Raw genomic sequence first — 20,741 nt, forward strand, 5'->3', positions numbered from 1 at the left:
TGTCAATAATAAAAAAAGAGACGGCCTAGTGCGGCCGAGGGTATCGCATGCGGAACCATTCATGGGTTATCCAGCCCATTACAGCCAACCACATTGTGTAATAGTAAACTCCGTACATGTATGCAAAAAAAGACAAAAACAGGTAATCCAAGCTCGCTTTCTATCCCATTCTTGTAATGTTATTAGGCCACCCGATGTGGCGTATGTGCTGTGTAGATATACTTTTAGTCCAGGCCTTGAAGGCCTTCATTCAGTGCGTCGCGATCAATAGCTTGCGTGGTAACTTGTGACGGCGCTCCCTTTCGCTTTTGCGATGCCCAATACTCTTGGAATCCAGGAATAGATCCAGGTTGGTTGATGCCAGGTGACCGATCCACATCCCTTTCTTTTTCCTTCTTGAGCGGCGTTATTGGTTCCTGGGGAGGGACCACGTTGACCGTAGGGCAAGGGCTCGATGTGTTCGCTTCCGCATTGCCTCCACTGCTGCCCCATGGTCGCCAGGCTGTCCAGCCGCGGGATTTTCTCTGAGAGCTCGTGGTTGGCGAAGAAACGGTACGCGGAGTCCTGAGCCCAGCAAAGTTGTCGCGTAGGGCGACATCGCTTCGCTTGTTGGAGGAGCGAGATAGGGTGGGCTGAGCCACGACGCCAGTGACGACAGCGTCGGCGCCACCCAGAGGGCGCAAGGTCATTTGGCTGGGGCGGGTTTGCAACGTGTGGATGTCCAAGCCTCCTGAAAGTGACATGATGGACTCGTGCGAGGCAGTCCTGCGCAGATGAGGCCGGGGTGACATGATGCTGCTGGGTCGCGTGTCAATAGCGTCTGTATTAAACCCGTCCGAGGACGCCTCGCCGAGGTCATGGCCAGCGCTCAACTCCTCTTCTTCGGGTATCGGTTCTCGTGGCATGGGGGGGAGGTCCGGCTCCGAGTCTAGGTAGGCAAACGAGCGAAAACTATGCGACGAGGCCACCGAGTGGTGTTTGGCGTGCGAAGGCAGCCAAAGCGGAGACGATGGGTCAAGGCTCGTGGAGGGCGATGCCATCGCTGTGGAAGGATCCGAATCAAACGTGGCCTTGCGGTTGGCCAGGGGCGAGCTGGGAACCGAGGATGAGTAATCCATCTCGGCTTGAAGTTGTGATGGTGCAGACCAAACTGGCGGGGGTTTCGAAGTAGTTGGAGTCATGTCTTCCCGGCTGGCACGAGATAGAAGAGCAGGGGCCGTGGGTGAGGATGGCAGACGGCCGCCCCATTCCGAGGCAGTCTGGGGTGGCGTGCCGGGTGCTGAAAGAGATGTAGGAGGTGTGCAGATGCCCAAGGGAAGCAGACCTGCTTTAGTCCTCTTGAGCTTTTTTGAAGATTTCGGTGAGGGCGCGGCGTGATAGTGGTGGTGGACATGCAGTTCTTGCGAGAGGGCAGGCCCGATGTGATGTGGGCGGTCGTCCAGCTTGCCTTCAAGCTCAGCTTTGAGTGTGGAGGCCGGACTGGCAAATTCATCTTCTTGAGAAGGTTGTTGGTACATGATCTGCTCTCGCAAGGTGTGGACCTCGTCGTTGGAGTTTTCGAGAAGCTCTCTAAGCTCAGCGATTCCCAGCTGGAGATTGGCATTATCTTGAAGGAGATCGCGAACAAAGTGGCCGATGATTTTGTTGTTTTTACCATCATTTTGTAGAGAACGGGTGGCGGCCGCACCTTTGAGGCGACCAGCAGCAGCGTCGAGCTGCTTCTCAACTTCGCGCTGTCGTTCCATACGCTGGATAATGTCGGCATGGCGTTGGCGCTCCTGTGTGGCCTCGGCTTCCAAGCGGTCGAGCTGATCCTGCATATCAGTGACGCCGCGCTGGGCCTCTTTGCAACGCAGGGCGTGGGAGCGAGAATCTTCCCTAGCAGAACGGAGCTCCTCATGCAAGCGGTCCTGCTCCTGCTCAAGCAAGGCGAGGTGACGCTCGGCGTCGGCAGCACGCGCGGCGGTGCTCTCGAGACGACGTACAGTCTGATTTGAGGAGAGCAAATTAGTTTCGAGCAGTCTGATTTTAAAGTCGGCGTCGGAGACGGTGGTATTGAGTGTCTCGAGCTGATCTAAAAGGGCGCGGTTCTCTTCGATTTTAGCCGCATTGGCTGCTTCGAGCACACGGTTCTCCATCTCCAGACGGGCGATGCGAGCAGTAAGTTCAAGGCGATCTCGCTCGGCGTCGGCCTTGTAGGCCTCGTGACGGGCAAGCAGAGCCTGTGTGTGCGACGGTTAGTGAGAATGATTCACTGCATGATGCGGCCAAATCGATGCGCGTATTCGATGGGTGATGTCAAGTTGAGTACAGATGGTGCAGATGGTGCAGAAAAAAAACAGAAACAAGGAGAAGCAAAAGCAAGATTGGGTGAGACCGATAAAGGCATTGCGGGAGGCATGTAACGGCTGTGACCAGGGACACAAGGCGTGTGGCTAGCTGAGTGAAGAAGCGCCGAGCTCGCAGCAAAAGCAAAAAAAAAAAACAAAGGGCATGTTTATCGGAAGCGCGCGCGCAAAAATGGGCTCCAAGGAATGGGACAACGATTGGATACAGCAGGCTGAGGATCCGGCCCCGAGGAGAGCTAGCGCTGAGTGGGAAAGGGACGCGAAAAAGGGTCGCATGAAGCGGCGTATTAGATGGCCGTTGCCAGACTGGAACGCAAATTATGGTGACATGCGTGTGTGGAGGAGGGAGGGGAGCCAAGGAGCGAGCCGATACGCTGGGAACAAGGGCGGAGGGAGAGACAGGCAGCCACAGTGGACGCGGGAACACGCGATAGGGAAGAGTGAAGAGGACGGGAAAAAGAAAAGAAAAGCAAGAAAGAAGATATTGATTGCCTTACCTGACCGAGCTGTGCAGCCGTATGAGCATCTTTCTCGACTGCTTCGATGATGTTTGTATTTCTTCGCAGGGCCGGACAGTGAGGGCGACCACAACAGCACTGCAAGGTGGCAGAAGGTGTCGCGGAACGGCGACCGTCGGGTGTAGGAGTCGATCTGCGCGACGGCAGCATCATCTCGGACGGATGAGCGCAGTCGCGACGGGGTGTTGTCTGCGGCCGGGGATGTTGAAGTAAAGAAAAAGTGATATCGTCTTGGTCGGTTATTGTGACGACGCCACGGGTGAGAGCAGCAGCGTGACGTAGCGAACCTGAACTGTCGAGAGCCACGGGAGGACCATGGTACTTGGAACTGGCGGCTTGAGGATACGAACGATGGTGGACTGGAAATGGGACGATGGAAGAGGGGGGGGGCAGAGTCGGCGGCGTATAGCGGGAAAAGGTTATTGCCAAGGGAGGCGAGGGAATGCGGTTTGGTGGTGGTGATGCTGGCGTTTGTAGGCGGTGTTGAGTGGTGTAGGCGTAGGGATCGCGGTCGAAGACGTGACGGGCGTAGGTTTGGGGAGAACGGGAAGAGAAAATTCGAGCGTGAAATCAAAAAGTAAATATGGCGTCAATGAAAGGGACGGACGAGAGAGAGGACAAGAGACGAGGAAGCCGACGACGTTGACATGTTGTGTTTCAAGTAGTTGTCGCGAGGTTGGGCAAAACGAAGAGGGTCGGCGAGCGAAGTAGCTGATTTGCCTAACTTGGCTTGGATTAGCGGGGTGACAGTACAGTGGCCAAGTGGATGGCAGCATGTGCCAGGCTGCCAGTACAAGCCTGCTAGCCTGCTTGCCTGCCTTTCTAGGTACCTATCCATCACGCCCTGCAGGGTCTTGGATGGGGAGGTGGGGGGTTGGCAGATTTAGCGGTCATCCGAGGTGTATTCCAGCAGTCCTTTACCACTGTAACGATGAGTAGGAGATTGTTGGGTACAGCTCTATGCCAACCTTTTGCAGATCTCTGTAGCTCTCTGCAGCTCTTTGTAGCTCTCTGTACACAGTACTCTGCAGGCCTTTGTGGATTCTGCAGCCCTCTGCGGACTTGGACTCTCCTGCTCTCTGTCAACGTGCTGGGCGGTCAAATGAAGTGGGCGGTCGCGTGGGGTTGCAACTAGGTCAGGGTGGGAGATGTAATTTGAAATTTGAAATGAAATGACTTGATTTGTTCATTGTAATTAGAGTTGTGAGAATTTTTCTCTTCTTTCCTTTTCTTCTTCTCTTATTTTCTATATTTTTCTCTATGTAGCAGCGGGGCTGACGAAGCTGCAATCAACTTCCATTACTGGCATCTTTAAATCTAGGCAGGTGTGCTGTGACCTGTACTTAGCATGCACAACAAAGAACCATTGTGGCTGTTATGCTGTGGGGGACGAACAGCCTGTAGTGGCGTCGTCTCCCTGCTACCAACCTCACCTATCAGTACGGGCAAGTAGCTGCAGCTGCATCTGCCCGCATCATCCTGCATCACCTTGCATCTACACCGTCCCTTTCATCATGCATTCATGCCCGATGCCTGCCACGATACCAACCTCCTGCTCGTCACTCGACCTGCCAATGCCAACCTGCCAACCAGCTAGCCAAGGCAGCAACTTTTCCAGCGATTTTTTTACTTTGTCCACCCACCCGTCTCCATCCTGCCAGCTACCTAGCAATTCAGCCTACCCGTGACAGGGTCTCAATAACAAACAGTCGATATATCGTCTTGCCCAATCTCTCTCCAATCCACACCACACGTACAGCTCGGCCGGTGCTAACAGGCCATGCCGAAAACAACAGTTCGTGACAGGGGGGTACTCCTAACAGTAACTACATGCTACGCGTTAGCTACGGTTGCTGGGAAAAATTCCGCGCTGCAAAGTATAACCAGCCTCGTTTACAAGGTACAACTAACTATCCTTCCTTGTGCAACCCAGATGACCAAGATTCTCACGAATAACTATCAGTACTACTGAACACAAAACCATGCAGCATGCAATTTTCGTCGCCATGCAGACCCCCATGAAACTGGGCATTCATTCCAAGTACTTACAAAGCTGTCCGTTTACCCCTCTAGGGTAGTCAACTGCAGGTCTGCCACTCCAAAATACCCTACGCAATCGAAGCTCATGTCGTCATCGCCCAGCACGTCTTGTCCACTACCTTGATCGAAAACCCACTCCTCACCCGCTGAAGCTGCCACTAGCTCCCACTAACACCCTCCGAAGCTCCCCCCCAGATCATCGCTGCTCCGGCACTCCGTCCATCCAATGAGCGCCCCGCCAATGTCATCTCCTCAGACAGCATCATGACCACAACGCCCGCTCTAAATCACCGCCAATGGTGCGAGTCTCTGCTGGCTATTCCACTGGTGTGACCAAACGCCGACCTTTTTGCACTTCCCCGTAGTCCCCGGCCAGTCCGCCGTGCAAGCTCGCCCGCAGACCCCTCACTCGTAGCTCTCCAATCTCTCTCCCTCTCCTTCTTTATGACCATCACATCGACTCGTGCTATATGAACCTCCAATTTCCCCCTTGCCGATTGTTAAATCGTCTCGCCCTCTCTCGGCCTGTCGTCGCTCTACAGTATTCAGTCCTACCCATCATCAGTTCTCGCCACTTTGCTTCTACCCGTCGACATTGCTTTGCTCACGCCTCGACAATGGCTGCCCAAGAGTACAAGCTCAAGGGTCTCACCTCGCTCTCCATCTCGCCCGGCTCCAAGCAAGAGGTCGAGGTTGAAGGAATCGAGGATGCCAAAGTTCTCCTTGTCAATGCTGGCGGTCAGATCCAGGCCCTTGGCTCCAAATGCACACACTACGGTGCGCCATTGGTCAAGGGCGTACTGACTGGCTCTGGCCGATTAACCTGCCCATGGCACGGAGGTGAGTGAGATGGCTCTCGAGTCCACGTCTTCCCTCCCTACAAGGACTTTTCCTCACTGAATAAAAAAAAAGCCTGCTTCAATGCCCGCACCGGAGATATTGAGAGCGCCCCCGGACTCGATGCCCTGCCCACCTTCAAGCTCACCGAACGCGACGGTGCCGTCTACGTCACGGGCGACGAAGCTACCATCAAGAGTTCCCGCCGCCGACCCAACTTTACCTGCAACGCCGGCGCCACGTCCAAGTTTCAAGGAAACGTCGTCATCGTCGGCGGCGGTTCGGGCGCCATGGGCGCCGTCGAGGGCCTCCGCGAAAAGGGCTACGACGCCGGCATCACAGTCATCTCCAACGAGGGCTACCTGCCCATCGACCGCCCCAAGTTGAGCAAGGCCCTCATCGCCGACGCCGGCAAGCTTGCCTGGCGCGAGAAGAGCTGGTTCGAGGCCGGCTCCGTCACCTGGGTCGACGGCGAGGTCGACAGCGTCAACTTTTCCGCGCGCAAGGTCAGCACCAAGAGCGGAGGCAGCTTCGCCTACTCCAAACTCATCCTCGCCACGGGAGGCACGCCTCGCGTCCTACCCCTCCAGGGCTTCAAGGTCCTCGGCAACATCTTCACGCTGCGCACCGCCCACGACACGAAAAAGATCAACGACGCCATTGGCGAGAGCAAAGGCAAGAAAATCGTTGTTATCGGCTCTTCATTTATCGGCATGGAGGTCGCCAATGCCACAAGCAAGGACAATACCGTCACCGTCGTCGGCATGGAAAAGACGCCGCTGGACCGCATCCTCGGCGAGCAAGTCGGCGCCGCCGTCCAAAAGACGTACGAGAGCAAAGGCGTCAAGTTTCACCTGAATGCCGGCGTCGACAAGGCCGAGCCATCGGGCTCCGATCCTTCCAACGTCGGTGCCGTGTACCTCAAGGACGGCACCAAGATTGAAGCAGATCTCGTCATCCTCGGCGTCGGCGTCTCCCCCGCCACCGAGTACCTGCGCGACAACTCCGTCATTCGTCTCGAGGACGACGGCTCGCTCCGGACGGACGACAACTTTTTGGTGCAGGGCCTCAAAGACGTCTACGCCGTCGGTGACATCGCCACGTACCCGTACAACGGACCCGGCGGCGACGGCAAGTTCACGCGCATCGAGCACTGGAACGTGGCACAGAACGCCGGCCGCGCCGCCGCCCAGCACATTGCCAACCCGGCCTCCCCGGCGCCGCCCTTTGTCCCCATCTTTTGGTCCGCGCTCGGCGCGCAGCTGCGGTACTGCGGCAACGCGAGCCCGGCCGTGGGCGGGTGGGACGACTTGGTCCTCCACGGCGACCTGGAGCAGGGCAAATTCATCGCCTACTACACGCGTGGAGACACGGTCGTGGCCGCGGCTAGCATGGGCATGGACCCCGCCGTGATGCAGTCGTCGGAGCTGATGCGCCTCGGCAAGATGCCCAGCAAATCAATGCTCGAGGCTGGCTACGATGTTCTGAGCGTGAACCTGTCCGACTAAGTCTGATAAAGTTGATGTTGCAAGCCAGTTCCAAACAGTCATGCAGATTAATATAATAGCTTTCGATTCTTGCGACCTCGACCCGGGGAGACATGATTTTCATTATAGCCACGACTGACGCCCGTGACTTGAGTATAGAATCTGGCCGTTTGTAGCTAAAAGTCACATTTGTAACTATGGAATTGCAAAAATATACAATTTCTCGAATTCTTATGTATTTTGCGAGCCAATATGAAGACCCGAAGCTCTCCCTCACATCCCCGTCCCTCCGTCATCTAGCATGTACGGCAAGCCGTGTTGGGGCAATACCCGTGATTGCACGTATAGCTGCACAGGCCCTTGTAGCTGTCGCCCTCACCCTGCAGAGGGCATCCGCGGGTGCCCGTCTCGGGAGGGGGGCTCACCTGCTTCCCGTAGCGGGTGCACTTGCAGGGGCCGGGCGGGCAGTAGCCGTAGTTGCAGCTGAACTGGCAGAGGCCCGTAAAGTTGCCGCTCTCGCCGTCCGCCACCGTGCCCTCGACGCAGACCTGGCCGCCGCCGGGAGGGGCCGTCGAGGTCGGGGGCGGGTTGCCGCCACCGCCGTGACTCGAGGTGGGAGGCGGGTTTCCCGGCGTCGAGGTCGGCGTGGTGCCGGGGTTGCCGGGCGGCGTGCTGCTGCTGCCGCCGACGGGGGGGTTGGTGCCGAGCGAGGGCTTGGCCTCGCAGGTGCTGACGTGCAGGCCGACGGTGAGCGAGGCGAGGCCGTGGCCGGCGAGGGCGTCGCCGGGCCCGCGCGGGACGGTGCCGACGTAGGCGTTGAAGTTGTAGAGGCCGCACGGGCAGACGTCGGCAATGTCCATGAGCGACGTCTCCTGCATGACGGTCGAGCCGCCGCGCGCGAGGCCAAACGTCTGCCGGCCGACGCCCGCGGGCACGGAGAAGACGTGCGCGCCGGCGGGGACGTTCTCGGTCCTCGTCTGCCCGCCCGAGGTGACGGTGACGGTGCCCGGCGCCTTGAGGAGCGACGCCACGTAGACGACGTCGGGCATGGTCTGCCACCCGTCCGGCCGGCCCTCAAAGTAGTTGCCCGAGCCGTTGTTGGCCGGCCGGCCGGACGTGGTGTCGGTGGCGTCGCAGTCGAGCGAGGCGAGCGTGCGTCGGTACCAGTACACAATCTGCTCGTCCTCGATGAAGTTGTCGACCGACTTGGCGCCGGCCTTGTACGCCTTGATGAAGGGTTTGGATAGGTCCAGCCATCCATCATGGGGCCTGGAAAGGGTAGGGAAAGGGAAAAAACCGCGTTGTTAATACAAAAAGTCCCTGCTCATGATGGGAAAGGGCGAAAGATAAAAGAGGGGGAGCTGCTGAACAAGAAATAGACTTACATGTCGTTGGTCCACTTGGAGTTGCCGTCGTCGTAGTGAGGCGAGCTCAGAGGTCCGACGTAATGAGACTCGCCATAGTCGTTCCAGGTGATAATCTCCACCATCGGGAAGCCCTTTTGCAGGACCTCGTTCCAGCGGTCAAAGAGGAGCGAGCCGCCGGGGAAGACCCAGTTCTTGCTGAACGAGACCTCGGGGCCAAAGTGGGTGAAGAACCAGGGCGAGACGGGGGCGAGGTACGCCTTGCCGCCGCCCAGCCAGCTCTGGTACGCGTTGTCGCCGTCGGCGACGGACACGGAGCGGCCGTTCTTGGGGGCCTTGTTGTTGCCGTCGCTGGGCCAGCCCATCCAGTTGAGGGCGCCGTCAATCTTGTCCGCGCCCGACTGGCCCGGGTGGAAGTTGGGCACGAAGTAGACGTTCTCGCCGGCGGCGCCGCGCATGCCGTCGACGTCGAGGCCGTCGCCGGCAAACGACGAGGCAAAGACGCGGCCGCCGACGCGCAGCTGCGCGGGGCGGTCCTTGTACTGCTTGATCTTGGCCCCGACGCCCGCCGCGTCCCCGGGGCTCCACCAGTTGAAGTCGAACGAGATGAAGACCTTGACGCCGTTGCGCGCCGCCGACTCGTACGCGTACCCCAGCTGCTGGTCCGTGTACCCGTCCACGCCAATGTTGAGCGCGAAGGCGTCGATGCCCGCCGCCTTGGCCCGTCGCATGTCATCGTCGTAGTCGTTGGCCGACGTCCGGTCGCCCACGATGCCAATCTGCCGAGGAGGATGCGCGCCGCCTGGTTAGCAACCATCTCGGCCAATAAAGGGAGGGACGAGGGACGAAGGGGTCATTACTGCCCCCCGCCTCCGGGACACGTACCATGAAATGGCAAAAAACAAGACGGTCGGTGGTGGCGCGCTCGGCGACCGGGCCGCCGTAGGCCACGCCCGAGAGAGCGGCGGCGGCAGCCAGAGCACCCACCGCGAGCTTGCGGAGAGCACCGAGCATATTGACTGATGTATGTTCTGTCCAGAAAGACTATTGTAGGACAAGTGCCTATAACAGGTCAACTGGAACCATAAGATTCAAGCCCCGGCTTGGTACAGCGTCGTCTTATATAGAAAGAGCTAGTTGCCATCACACAGCCAGGCTCCCCCACTAGATACGGTTCTCAACGGAGAAATAGACATCCAAAATGCCAAGACTGGTGATTTGATCAATACATGTGCCTGTTTATCGGACCGATGCGCTGCAGCGGTGGCTCCCGTCAGAACACGGGCGACGTAGCATTCGTGTAAGCCGGAGGCGGGTCGCTAGACGTATCGGGAAGCTTATTACGGGGAACTGGCAAAGCATGGCACGTTGGAGGGATTCTGTGGGCATCTCTCTCTCTTTCTCTCCACAATGGACATGTTTCGAATCGCTCGGCATGAACTGCAAAGGGAAACGGTCCCATCAAGATTTGTAGCTACAATTGCAGCTGCATTGGTACGCCGATGGGAGCCTCCGCCCCCATTTCAAGTCTCTCTGCGGCGCTCAAGGAAGCGGATATTGCCTGCCCTGTGACGGAAATGGTAGAAGCCGCGACGAGGTGAAGGGGGAAACCGCCAGTGCCGTGCTGCATCGAGACCGCTCTTTGCAATTATTAGGGTTGGCACTGTTCAATCAGAGAAAAGGCGCGCCGTCGCTGCCCCTTTCAATCAGGGGAATCTCCGCAACTGCACGGCTTGGCGCGGATTGGCTCTGTGCCAAAGCCACCTGCCAAACTTACCCGTAGTTCCTCGACACCAGTGCGCAGCTAAAGCTTTAGCTCGTCAAACAGCTTGCAGCCGAATGTTAAGCTAGGTTGAACTAGCTGTTCGCCATACAATGGGAGGTGAAGAAGGGTTGTTCCTCGTTGGGATTGGCGCTGGGATGCGCGATCGTGGGGCAACATCTGCGCTGCCACCACTGGTGGAATATTTGTCCGTCAGCCAACCCCCGGTGTGGTGCCCGTCGTGCGACTAGTACTGAGCGCCAAAAGCCCGGGGCTATTATATAGCCAGATTGACCGAAGTGTGTGCCTTGCTTTGTGATCCGAGTGGCTGGTGCAATGGTCGGCGGCGCGATGGCTGCTGGGAGAATGAATGGCTTTCTCGTTGAAAAGAAACAAGGGGGTTGTGAGCGTGACGGAGGGTGGACTGCTTCAAAAATCCCCGCGCGGGCATTGGTGAAGCTGTCTTTTTTTCCAGTTCTTCAGAGATCAACACCGGCCACAGGCTGCAAGTGCAAGCATATCAACATGACAGCCTTGTAGCCATGAATGTTCAGCTGTCAGACCTGGTATGCAGCTACGGCATAATCGAGCAGTTGCCTGTTTGAAGATGGGAGCCAGACCACTAACATGGATTGATATAACTTGTATTGATGGCGGTCGTAGAATATACCGATCAAGCTAATACTCGCCTGGCGGGAATTGGACGGGCAGTGTGGATAGTATAAACGTTTATGGGAGTAAGATGGAATCGTCATTTATACAGAGCTCATCTTTGCCCATTACAACGTGTCGCCTCTGTCCAAAAGATCTACAAATTCCGCCATTTTGCGAGTCCTGGTGTCCTCCTTCTTCACTGTCTGCAAGCGATGCAGAAACGGATACCTCGCCGACTTGCTCAGCGAGTCGAACAGCTCGGCTGCTCTGGGGCGGGCATCGAGCAAGACCCGAAAGTCCGCCGGCACCTCGATCGTGGACGACCCCGCGTAGGCCCTTTCCCAGCGTCCGTCGGCCTTGGCCGCGTCCACCTCGGCGAGGCCGGCGGGCAGCATCCGACCAGCCGCGGCGAGGGCGGCAACCTTACCCACGTTGCGCTGCGACCACGTCGACCTGCGCCGGCGGGGCGTGAAGCGCTGCAGGAAGTACTGCGCGTCGAGCGGGCGCCGCTGGCCGTCGATCCACCCGCAGCAGAGGGCCTCGTCAATGGCCTCGTCGTAGGTGACGGTGGGGATCATGGTGCTCTTCTTTGCAATCTTGAGCCAGACGCCGGGAGCAGAAACCCCGACCTCGACCATGTATCGCCGAAATGCTTGCCCGTCCGCAAAGGGGAGAGTTGGGATATCTGTGGTGACGCTCCTGGGGGTGGTGGCCGTGGTGGCGCTGCCAGAGGTCTTGTTTGATGCCGCGGACGACGAGCCTCTTGATATATTTGAGCGACTTGATGTCTTTGATCCCGGTTTGGCGATACCAGGGGCCGGCGTTTGTTGCGCCATGACCCCGGCGAGGCGTGAAGAGCGGCGTGTCATGGCCATTGAGACGTGGTGGCCGAATCTCCGTCAATCGTGAAAGAAAAGTAGAATTTTGATTGCCGTCATTCAGTTACATGTAGTATCCGAATGATTATGGGTTGATAAATGGATGAATTGATGCGACTTTGGGTTTTGTTTTACTGGTGAGATGGTGGTAGTTCACGGTGAGAGATTGGGTCTCAGGCTCGTCAACCTCTTATTAGCGCGCATGGGCTTACCGGATTTAAAATGCGTACGCCAACCTCAACCCACAACACCAAATAGTTTGATATAGAGGGACAAATACCAAGCTTACTCGCCAAATAGCCCTGACTTGACCAAAACACAAAAGACACACGTATACGCCTCGTTGAACAGCACTGATGTACACAGCTCTCTTGGCAACCGCTTCAACATGCTTGCTATGTACTCCTTTTGTATTTACAACAGTCACATCCGCTCTCCTTGTCTCCGAAACTAATGATTGCAAAAAGCGACCTGGCCCTCGATTTCAGGGCGCACCCGAATGAGGGTAATGTTCTCCGACTTGATGGTGTTGTCCGGCTTCTCGCCAAGATCGGCTCTCTTGCTGTTGTCATTCTTGGGCACGGTCTCGCTGTTGGGGAAGCGCTTGTCGCAGGTGCCGCCGGGCAGGATGGTGTCGCCGAGATAGCCCTGGTAGGTGGCGTACTGGTGGAAGATTTGGTTCCAGTTGCCGGCGATGCTGCCGAAGCCGCCGGGGACGACCTTGTCAAAGACGCCCACCTTGCCCGTCTCGGCAAAGTCCTCGAGCCAGTTGGTGCGGCCGTAGCCGGTGGGCGTGTTGGAGTCCTGGGCGTAGTTGCTCTGCCACTCGCCGCTGCTGGAGAAGGGCGAGGGGTACTGCGGGAGCGCGTGCCAGTCCAGGCTGTGGGAGATTTCGTGCAGCATGACGCTCAGGTCGGGCGCGCTCTCGACGACGCAGTCACCCGACGAGTAGGTAAAGGCAGCAGCGCCGTCGTGCAGACCGGGCGTGGCGACCAGATGACTGTGGAGCAAAAGCGCAAAAAAAAAAAAAAAGTCAGCCATCATGCAAATATCATGGGCAGGACGACGGGGGGGATCCTGTAGGGCTGCAGGGCTGAAAAGATCATTACCGGATAAAGGACCGCATGTGGACTGGGGCGCGGCCAAAGATGTCAATCATGTCAATCTCCGAAGCACCCGAGTCCTTGTGACGGCAAAACGTCCAGCCCTCCTGGCAATCATCGTAGTGGACATTGAAAATGGTAAAATCATTGGGATTGAGGCCGTGGCTGGTGGCAATGTCCTTGCAGGACTGGGGAATCCAGCCGGGACCCCAGTAATCCCAGCTCGAATGTGTCGGGTGCAGGTTGTCGCGCAGTCCGGCTTCAAAACGGCCATAGTCAAAAGCGGGATTCATCTCTGGCTTGTCAGGATTGCCGGCGAGGACGAGCGCCGCGCCAGAAATGCAGCCGATGGTAAAAGTCTTGACAAACATGGTGATGAGAGGGAAGCGGATGTTTAGGATGTCGAGTTATAATCTCAAGGAGGAAAGACGCTGCCTTTTATACCCTTTTGACCTTTTCTTATATCCTACATCTCACAGTTATTTTGCCAAGTCCGTTCCCTTGACATTGGAGGCCACCAAGGCTAATGGTAGCTCTCCGCTTCATCTGTAAGCAGTTCTGGTGTTCATCGCGATGTCCAAAACGAGACCTAGACAGAGCAAGTTGTTGAGGCAGTGTCCGAAAGTTCCGCCTCAACGACAGCCATGGATGTCAATAAGCAAGATTTCTTGTTTGTTGTAGCGCAGAGGCTCGATATCCCAAAGCCGTCAACGCCGAAAGCATTTCTCCAACAAACGTGAAGCCGTCGCGTCAACTAGTGCTAGTGTCTGTCAGCGCAGTCCACTTAGACAGAGGCTATGGGCTCAAGTTCTAGATGACTGCATAAGCTTACCCGAGCCTCCGGCGCAGAAATATTCTCAACTGAGGCAAAAGCTTCATGGGAAATCGCTGGCACAAGCTTGTACGGGTCATTGTACCCAGATTTTGTGACGGCAAAGGCTTTCATCGGTTCCATAGTTGGAAGGTGTTCTTGGCCAGTCGGGGAGGTTTGTCAAGTCTCTTCGTCGAAATGGCATGCACGCACTGCTGTGAGCTGATAAGATGAAGGGGGCTTGCCCTATCTACAAGACATAATGATAAGAGCTTGCTCGCAAGGCCTCTAGTTTCCATTGCCAGCGTGGAGAAGTCAAACTGCCGACGTGCAGTTGCTGTGGCAGCATTCACACATATCCTCCAACTACTGCTCATCGTGAGGCCAATACTAGGCCGCAGCGGCGACTTCTTGGTTTCGATCCTATTTGGTATCAGCTAATATACCAAGTCCATAGGCCCTATCACGGCAGGATGTCGGCGTTACTCCATCTTCGACTAATACCGGGTACAATGCTCCGGACAGCCCTCAAGCTAGGGACGGTGCCAACAACATCAAATCATCATGCTATTTCCATAATAATTCCTCTTATTATGTCTGTTTAGCACCAGCTCTCTGTAACTCCGAAAACGACCACAAAAAGAAAGCACCGTTTACTTAAACATCTCGAGAAGTCGCCGCACAGGCCAGGCATGTGCATCGCGGTACTTTTCCACGACACTGCGAAGCGCCAACCTCTCGTATTGGTCCGTGAAATAGTCGCCATATAGCTGAATGCCTATAGAAGCATTGACTAGCGCCGGAGCAGATGCAGGATGGCACAGAGCTATTCCACAAAGGTCAAGCATCAGAAGGCGCACCTCGTTCTCAACTTTGCGCCAACTAGCGCGTGAAGAAGGTTGCTGTCTGGGTGCTCCTGTTAGCCACCTGAAGACAGCAAAGTTGAAATATGCTTACTTTAGGTACGGATTCTCGGAAACTAGAACAGACCGCGCCATGAGCGATTGCTGAATGCTCGTCAGCTCAATGTGTGACGTGTACCATATTGTGGGGAAAATTTCGCCCTGGCGCTTGTCCGCTGCTTTTTCAAAGAGAGGTTTTGTGTTTGCGAGCACTGTATTCTCGAGGAAGCTCTGCTGATCCATCAGCCGTACTGTGCACGGTTAGGGGTGTTCCTCTGCCATCAGGTGCAAGTTTGCTCACAGAACTCATCATCCGTGCCTCTCCCCCAATGCCATTTGGCTACCTGTACTGTATGCATGACTGTTTTATTCACGTTTGAGGCGCCTTGCCAGTACTCCGTCGGGAGATCCAGTTGGGGTGGCTTTCGGCGAGTGAATGAGTGATATATTTCCTGTCGCAGAGCAAACCAGTATGCAGCCTGAATGAGGCTCCTATGTCCAAACATGGCTTGCGATGCGGGGTCGCGAAGTACGGCGTTGATGATGGGCATAAAGTTGATTTGCTTTTCGTGAAGGTACTCTTCATCCCCAGTCATAGGATAGTCATCGTCCGCATCCTCATCTTCCTCATCGATTTCCTCGAGTTGGCGCAAGATCACTGCTGTCGCAATAATGCTCTCGCGAAAATCATCGTCTTCGTTTTCATGGAACCGGCGGAATGCAGGAATACACTTGAGCATATACTCGACCGCGTCGTGATTGCCAAGAGTTGTGAGAAGCTGGCCTTGGTACAAGATCCCCTGCGGCGTTTTGTACTGCGGTAGTCGACTCAAGTGCCGTGCTGAGACAGCAAAAATGGCGTCGAGTAAATGGGAGTGCTTTCGAGCTTTCAGAGGGACAATGAGCTGAAAGTGCCGATGCTCATCGCACAGATCAAACTAACCAACCGGTCAGTCAAATGGTCCATAGTAGCAAACATTACCCAGTCATACCCATTGTGAGATTTCATCAATAAAGTATCGAAGTAGGCAGGCTTCTTTGGCTTCATGCAAAGGGAATTGACGCAAGTTTGCGGCATCGTGATGACCTAGCACGGGCTGCGCTGTGAGGCTAGCGATACCTGGTAGCCCGACTGGCGGACTGAACGAGGAATTCAAGTAGGAAATGGGTGGAATACTGGGCCGATGCACCGTCGCTGTATCAGTTCTTGTGAGATGGGTTGACTGCGATTGATCAGGGGCGCTATGCGGTGTCTCGACCGGAGTGGAATAAGCCGAGGAGTGACTAGAAGTGGCATCTCCCGCCGTGCTTGATTCTGCTATCTTGAGGAGACTTTGTGGCGACTCGGGATCTATATTGCTGGGGGACGTGTCCCCCGTCGTTTGGACCCGAACTGCTGGCAGTAAGCAATTTGAATGCCAGATCGATGGTGCTCCATCTTGCGTTTCTTACATTGCCTGGCAGAGCTATTGACCCATTTTTGATCTTTATCAAAATGTGTCGTGGCGCCGTGTCTAAAAATGGTCTTCTTAGTAGGCCGGGAACAGGGCAGGTCTTTCTGTTGGCATCGCTTGCATCTCGGCTTCTCCTCGTCGCCTGGTATCTATCGTCAGTGATGGCTCCAATGAAGGTATCCAGTTTTCCGACAGGCAGCTCCCGCCGGTTGACCCTTACATTTGACATGTTTTTCTAGCAAAATCGTCAGTCAATCCGTGTGTCCCAACCGCCAGCCCACCTACCTTTGCATTGCACGCAGGGATATTTGATCGCCGGCATTCTTATCCGCGCAATGTTCCTGGAACAATCTCAAGTACGCATTTATCCACAAAGTATATATTGCCGCCTCACAGAAAGTAAGAAAGCACCCCCGACGCCTGACACTGACGGTCTTGTCGCAGTAGGCGTACGATGTCCGTGGTTGTTGTCAGTGTTGAGTTCTAGTTACGGTCAAACTCGGCGGGGACTTCCCGACTAAGTAACTTTTCTTTTCTGCCCAAAGCTAAATAGCTTGACTCGGCAAGGGCCAGCGAGAAACCCAGCAAGCCGTTTTAAAGTGGCCACTGGAATCGCCCACTAGCACACGGTTGTAACGACGCCGGTCTGAGTGGTGAATTGGCAGCCAGTATTGGTGGTTTGTTGCCGAAAAGTGGAATTTTGGGTTCGGCGTGGAACAAAACATCTCCGCACTGGCTCTACAATTAGAAACTCGTGGGTTGCGATTGGTGCAGTTGCATCACGCGCCTCGTTGCGAAGCTGGGGTTGCTAGCTGCGGCATCTGGGCAGCCGGTAATTGGTTGGTCCCTCCACTCATGTGCTCGCCAGTTTGCGGCCCATCGATTGTGGTCGCAATTCAGGAGCAACTATAGCTGGGCGGATATTTTGTTTTCTGGCAGCCGTTACGCGGGCGCTAAGATTGTGTCAATTGATGCCGATGCCATCTTTTCCAAGAGCGCGGCCAAGTCACCAAAGCAAATACAACGTATTGTAGAATATATATATATATATATATACGTAGATAAACATTGGTCCCACTATATACCTGCTCAAGATGATTCGAAATAAATCTTTGGGTTTACAGAAAAATATCGTTCTGAGCACCAGGAGCGAAACCCATGCCGCGATTGTAGCCGGGAGAAGCGCCGTTGGGGGTCTCGACATTGTTTCCTTCCTTTTCTACGAAAGCGTTAGTAATATCCAAGGGAAGGGGGGGATATGAAGTAGAACAGGTCACCATAGACATGGAAATGTTCTTTCTACTTACGGTTCCATGCAATCATTTGCTTCGCTCCTCCGACACACTTGGACTGGTCATCCTTGCAATAGACTGGAGCCTTGGCCTTGGCGAGCTGGCGATTTGAAGAGGTGTTTGTGACATGACACTTGTAGTTTGCCATGTACATGTTCGGTTGGCCACAGCCATCGGGAACCCAAAGCCAGGCGCAGTAGCAGCCACCCGGGGGGCAAGGAGGAAGGTCCTTGGGCACTTTATAGGTGGCCATCCGCTTCCAAGGGGTATGTTCAAGGACGGAAAAGACAACGAGGTTCTCCATGGTGACTTTACTGATATCAGATTCATAGGATATGGCCCAGGCGGTACCGGCGGTAGTGGACGGGTCGTGAGTGTGAAGCGCACCGTCGTCCTGGATGCAGTCGGGAGGGTTTCCAGGACCACGCCAGTCCTCCGGGTGGTTCTTTCCATCTGGCCATTCGGACGCGTACTGTCCGCCATAAGACAGACTCGTCTGAGCTTGGTTGTGGGCAAGCTCCACGGTGAACTGGCCGCCAGCGGGGAGCGCAACGGAATCCCCGTTTTTGGGCGGATTGTTGAGACAGCCCAGTGTCTATCATCACGATCACGGGTTAGCATGCTTCGGCGGGTGGTGGTCTCTGTTCCATACTTTCTGCATCCACCATTCGTCTTTGGTCAGTTGGTACAGAGGGTTGACGGGAGTATTGGAGTTGGGATTATAGTTATTGGGATCAGGTCCGCCCTGGATGACGAAGTTAGCTTGACGCGGGAGGGTTCCTGGGCGGTGACCTTACTTCGCAATACATGCCCTTAACAAAGGCAGCAGTGTGCGCCGAGGCACTTCCTGCAAGAAGAAGAGCTGGTAGTGTCCAAAGCATCTTGTGTCCGAAGTGTTGGAGAGCACTGACTCGGAGCATTTTTTTTTGGAGATTTACGAAGAATATATACTCTTTGCACGCGAGTAGCTTTCCCGTCTAGCTGAAAACACAACGTCGAAAGAGCGATAGCTGAACCTGTCAGCTGTGTTGCACAAAGGTTGGCTCGAAGCACATGTTGACACCAACCACGATTCTTTTCCCCATATGGAAGGTGATTGTAGCCTGGTTTCATCGTTGCTGGTGAAAGGGAGAGCTGTACTGCGCTCTGTTTGGCGGGATTTCTCGATGCGGTGCTTTAGTGCTTATAGCTTGACGGCAACGATCTAAATGATCGATGTAACTGTGGACAATTTGTGGGAATAATGTTTAAAGCAATTGTTGTCGCCATTCTAGCCGCTAAAAATGGAGAGGCTTCTCCTCTCGTTTGTTCCTTCAGCCTCTTTCCAGTCATGATCGGGTTGTTCCGTGCATGCCCATAGTGCCAGTGCGAATCGTGTCTTGCAGTCAAAGCCTGAAAAATGCTTATGCAATTCGTCTGATTGATGAATCCAAACATCCGGGGTAGCTTGACCCGCCCTCACAAATCGGACCGACCGATGGCATGCATGCTGGGGCTAATTGGTGACATTCCGTGTAGCTCGCGGCATTGGCACTACCCCAGGTTGCGCTGCGCATTGATATGCCAATTGGCCAATGCCGGTAGCGATTGGCTCCCCTTTCTTGATGCTATATGACTATTGACCTGGAATGAGAGACTGTGGTAAGAACTTGGGTTCCATCAAAGCGACATGCTAACTAGCCCTTTGTTTCTAAGGTTCTGGCTTGACCGCTCGTTCCACTCAGTCAGGGACGGCCCGGGTTGAGAGCCCAGGAGCCTGCAACAATACTTGGACGCTCAAGTGGCACTGTGCAAATCTTGACAAAGGCATCTTCTTTTGCTCTTTGTTTACTTGCCGACCGTGGGCTGCCCTACTCAGGTACTTTGCCGAACTCAAGCTGCTGAGCAGAGTGGGTTCGGAAATCACAAAGTGGTGCCGTGATGAAACATCTAGGCATGGCTGGGTAGACTCAAGCTTATAAAAGAATAAAAGAATAAGTAGAGGATTGGATCTTCGATGGCCGACTCAGCACTCCGTACCCCGTACATATTATACACTCATCTTACACCACTGTGGCATACTTTCATAATGTGAATAATTTGTACGGAGTCTTATTGGTCTATTAGCAGGGAATGAAGGCTGCCCCTCCCCTGGGACAGGCACAGGGGGCCAAGGAACCTTAATAATAGAGTTTTAGGCGCCAAGATAGCCTCCAGTCCCTTCCACGCCAGGCTGATCTCTGATGATCGAGCAACCGCAGAATGGACAATTTCGAATCCATGCAAGAATCATCTCTGTTTTTTTCCCGGCCTGAACTGTCTCTTCTGGTTTTTATGTTTATCTCGCCAATACGCTCGAAGAAAAAGCCGAGGAACGAACGATGCTTGGCTAGCAAGTATTCTTCCTCCGGGGGGCTAATGAAGGAGCGGAATCTATCCGTACCATTTTGAGCTAATCTTGGCTTCAGGGGGGGCAAATATGCTTGGCGCAGGGCGACCGTGACTCTGACGCGCTTATTGACCTGTACAGCGATATGTCAGCCCGATGCGCTCAGCTGTGGCAGGCTACTGTTTCGAATGCCCTTGCTGCGGATGTAAATACAGTATTCTGTACGGAGTACTAGTAAACTGAATATTTTTCAGACATGGCTGTGGGAAGGGATCGTAAGTAGGCAAAAGGCTGTATCTTTGGACCTGAGGAAACTTGTCATGGTTGCCAAGACTGACACCCACTACAACTGACTGCTCAGCCACTCTGCACTGCCAGCTAATGAAGCGCCGAGCTGGTCGGCTTTTCTTGGCTTGCCAGCCAAGCGTCTGCCATCTACCAACAAACAAGTCCTTGGTAGCATATTTGATTGCTGTTCGCTGGCTGGCTGGCTGGCACTTGGGATGTTGGGGTGGCTTTGCTACTCCACCCTCAAAACGTTGTCCATGCAGAGCACCAAACTTGAAACTCGAATCCGATGCTTTGCCAAGAATTTGTTCCCCAGAGGTCAATAAAATGGAAAAGGGGGGATGACAGACGACGAAGCCTTGTGTAATGGTGCCTCGCCTTGCTCGCATGTCAGGCTCTATTTCAGATTCTTCCATCTTGTTTCTGCTCTTTCTTCTAACCAGTTTATTCTCAAATTTGATTGACTCAATCGAAAACCGTCGTTTATACCTATCTCACTCTTTTCCTTCTTGTTTGTTTCTTATTTTCGAATTCCTCTCGTTAATACAGCGGACAGTACTTGCTAGTTCAAATTCCGGTCACCACATCACACAAATCGACGTCAACATTGTCGTCTTCTATACAACAGTCCAAGT

At 54.7% G+C, this 20,741-nt stretch overlaps 6 protein-coding genes across 6 annotated transcripts; 1 reads left to right on the forward strand and 5 right to left on the reverse strand.

Moving 5' to 3' along the window:
- Positions 1–224: 224 nt before the first annotated feature.
- V2A60_006974 (uncharacterized protein) lies at positions 225–3,019 on the reverse strand (the record flags this gene model as incomplete). The annotated part of the gene is made up of 2 exons (XM_083258264.1): positions 225–2,222; positions 2,846–3,019. 2 exons carry the CDS (start codon positions 3,017–3,019, stop codon positions 225–227), a joined length of 2,172 nt encoding a protein of 723 aa, XP_083114390.1.
- A 2,504-nt stretch (positions 3,020–5,523) lies between these two features.
- V2A60_006975 (FAD-dependent oxidoreductase) lies at positions 5,524–7,251 on the forward strand (the record flags this gene model as incomplete). Its single annotated transcript, XM_083258265.1, has 2 exons — positions 5,524–5,746; positions 5,819–7,251. The coding sequence occupies 2 exons, from the start codon at positions 5,524–5,526 to the stop codon at positions 7,249–7,251; spliced, it is 1,656 nt and encodes a 551-aa protein (XP_083114391.1).
- A 275-nt stretch (positions 7,252–7,526) lies between these two features.
- On the reverse strand, positions 7,527–9,608 carry V2A60_006976 (glycosyl hydrolase family 71-domain-containing protein; the record flags this gene model as incomplete). Its single annotated transcript, XM_083258266.1, has 3 exons — positions 7,527–8,499; positions 8,616–9,373; positions 9,480–9,608. 3 exons carry the CDS (start codon positions 9,606–9,608, stop codon positions 7,527–7,529), a joined length of 1,860 nt encoding a protein of 619 aa, XP_083114392.1.
- Positions 9,609–11,135: 1,527 nt separating this feature from the next.
- On the reverse strand, positions 11,136–11,885 carry V2A60_006977 (uncharacterized protein; the record flags this gene model as incomplete). Its single annotated transcript, XM_083258267.1, has 1 exon — positions 11,136–11,885. One exon carries the CDS (start codon positions 11,883–11,885, stop codon positions 11,136–11,138), a length of 750 nt encoding a protein of 249 aa, XP_083114393.1.
- Positions 11,886–12,338: 453 nt separating this feature from the next.
- On the reverse strand, positions 12,339–13,362 carry V2A60_006978 (uncharacterized protein; the record flags this gene model as incomplete). Its single annotated transcript, XM_083258268.1, has 2 exons — positions 12,339–12,888; positions 12,998–13,362. 2 exons carry the CDS (start codon positions 13,360–13,362, stop codon positions 12,339–12,341), a joined length of 915 nt encoding a protein of 304 aa, XP_083114394.1.
- A 1,093-nt stretch (positions 13,363–14,455) lies between these two features.
- On the reverse strand, positions 14,456–18,331 carry V2A60_006979 (uncharacterized protein; the record flags this gene model as incomplete). The annotated part of the gene is made up of 9 exons (XM_083258269.1): positions 14,456–14,708; positions 14,760–14,955; positions 15,006–15,642; positions 15,697–16,097; positions 16,157–16,218; positions 17,281–17,377; positions 17,466–18,045; positions 18,103–18,195; positions 18,248–18,331. 9 exons carry the CDS (start codon positions 18,329–18,331, stop codon positions 14,456–14,458), a joined length of 2,403 nt encoding a protein of 800 aa, XP_083114395.1.
- Positions 18,332–20,741: the final 2,410 nt, after the last annotated feature.

The sequence above is a fragment of the Cordyceps javanica genome, chromosome 4 (genome assembly GCF_051103115.1).
Source record: "Cordyceps javanica chromosome 4, complete sequence".
In the NCBI taxonomy this organism is placed as follows: Eukaryota; Fungi; Ascomycota; class Sordariomycetes; order Hypocreales; family Cordycipitaceae; genus Cordyceps; species Cordyceps javanica.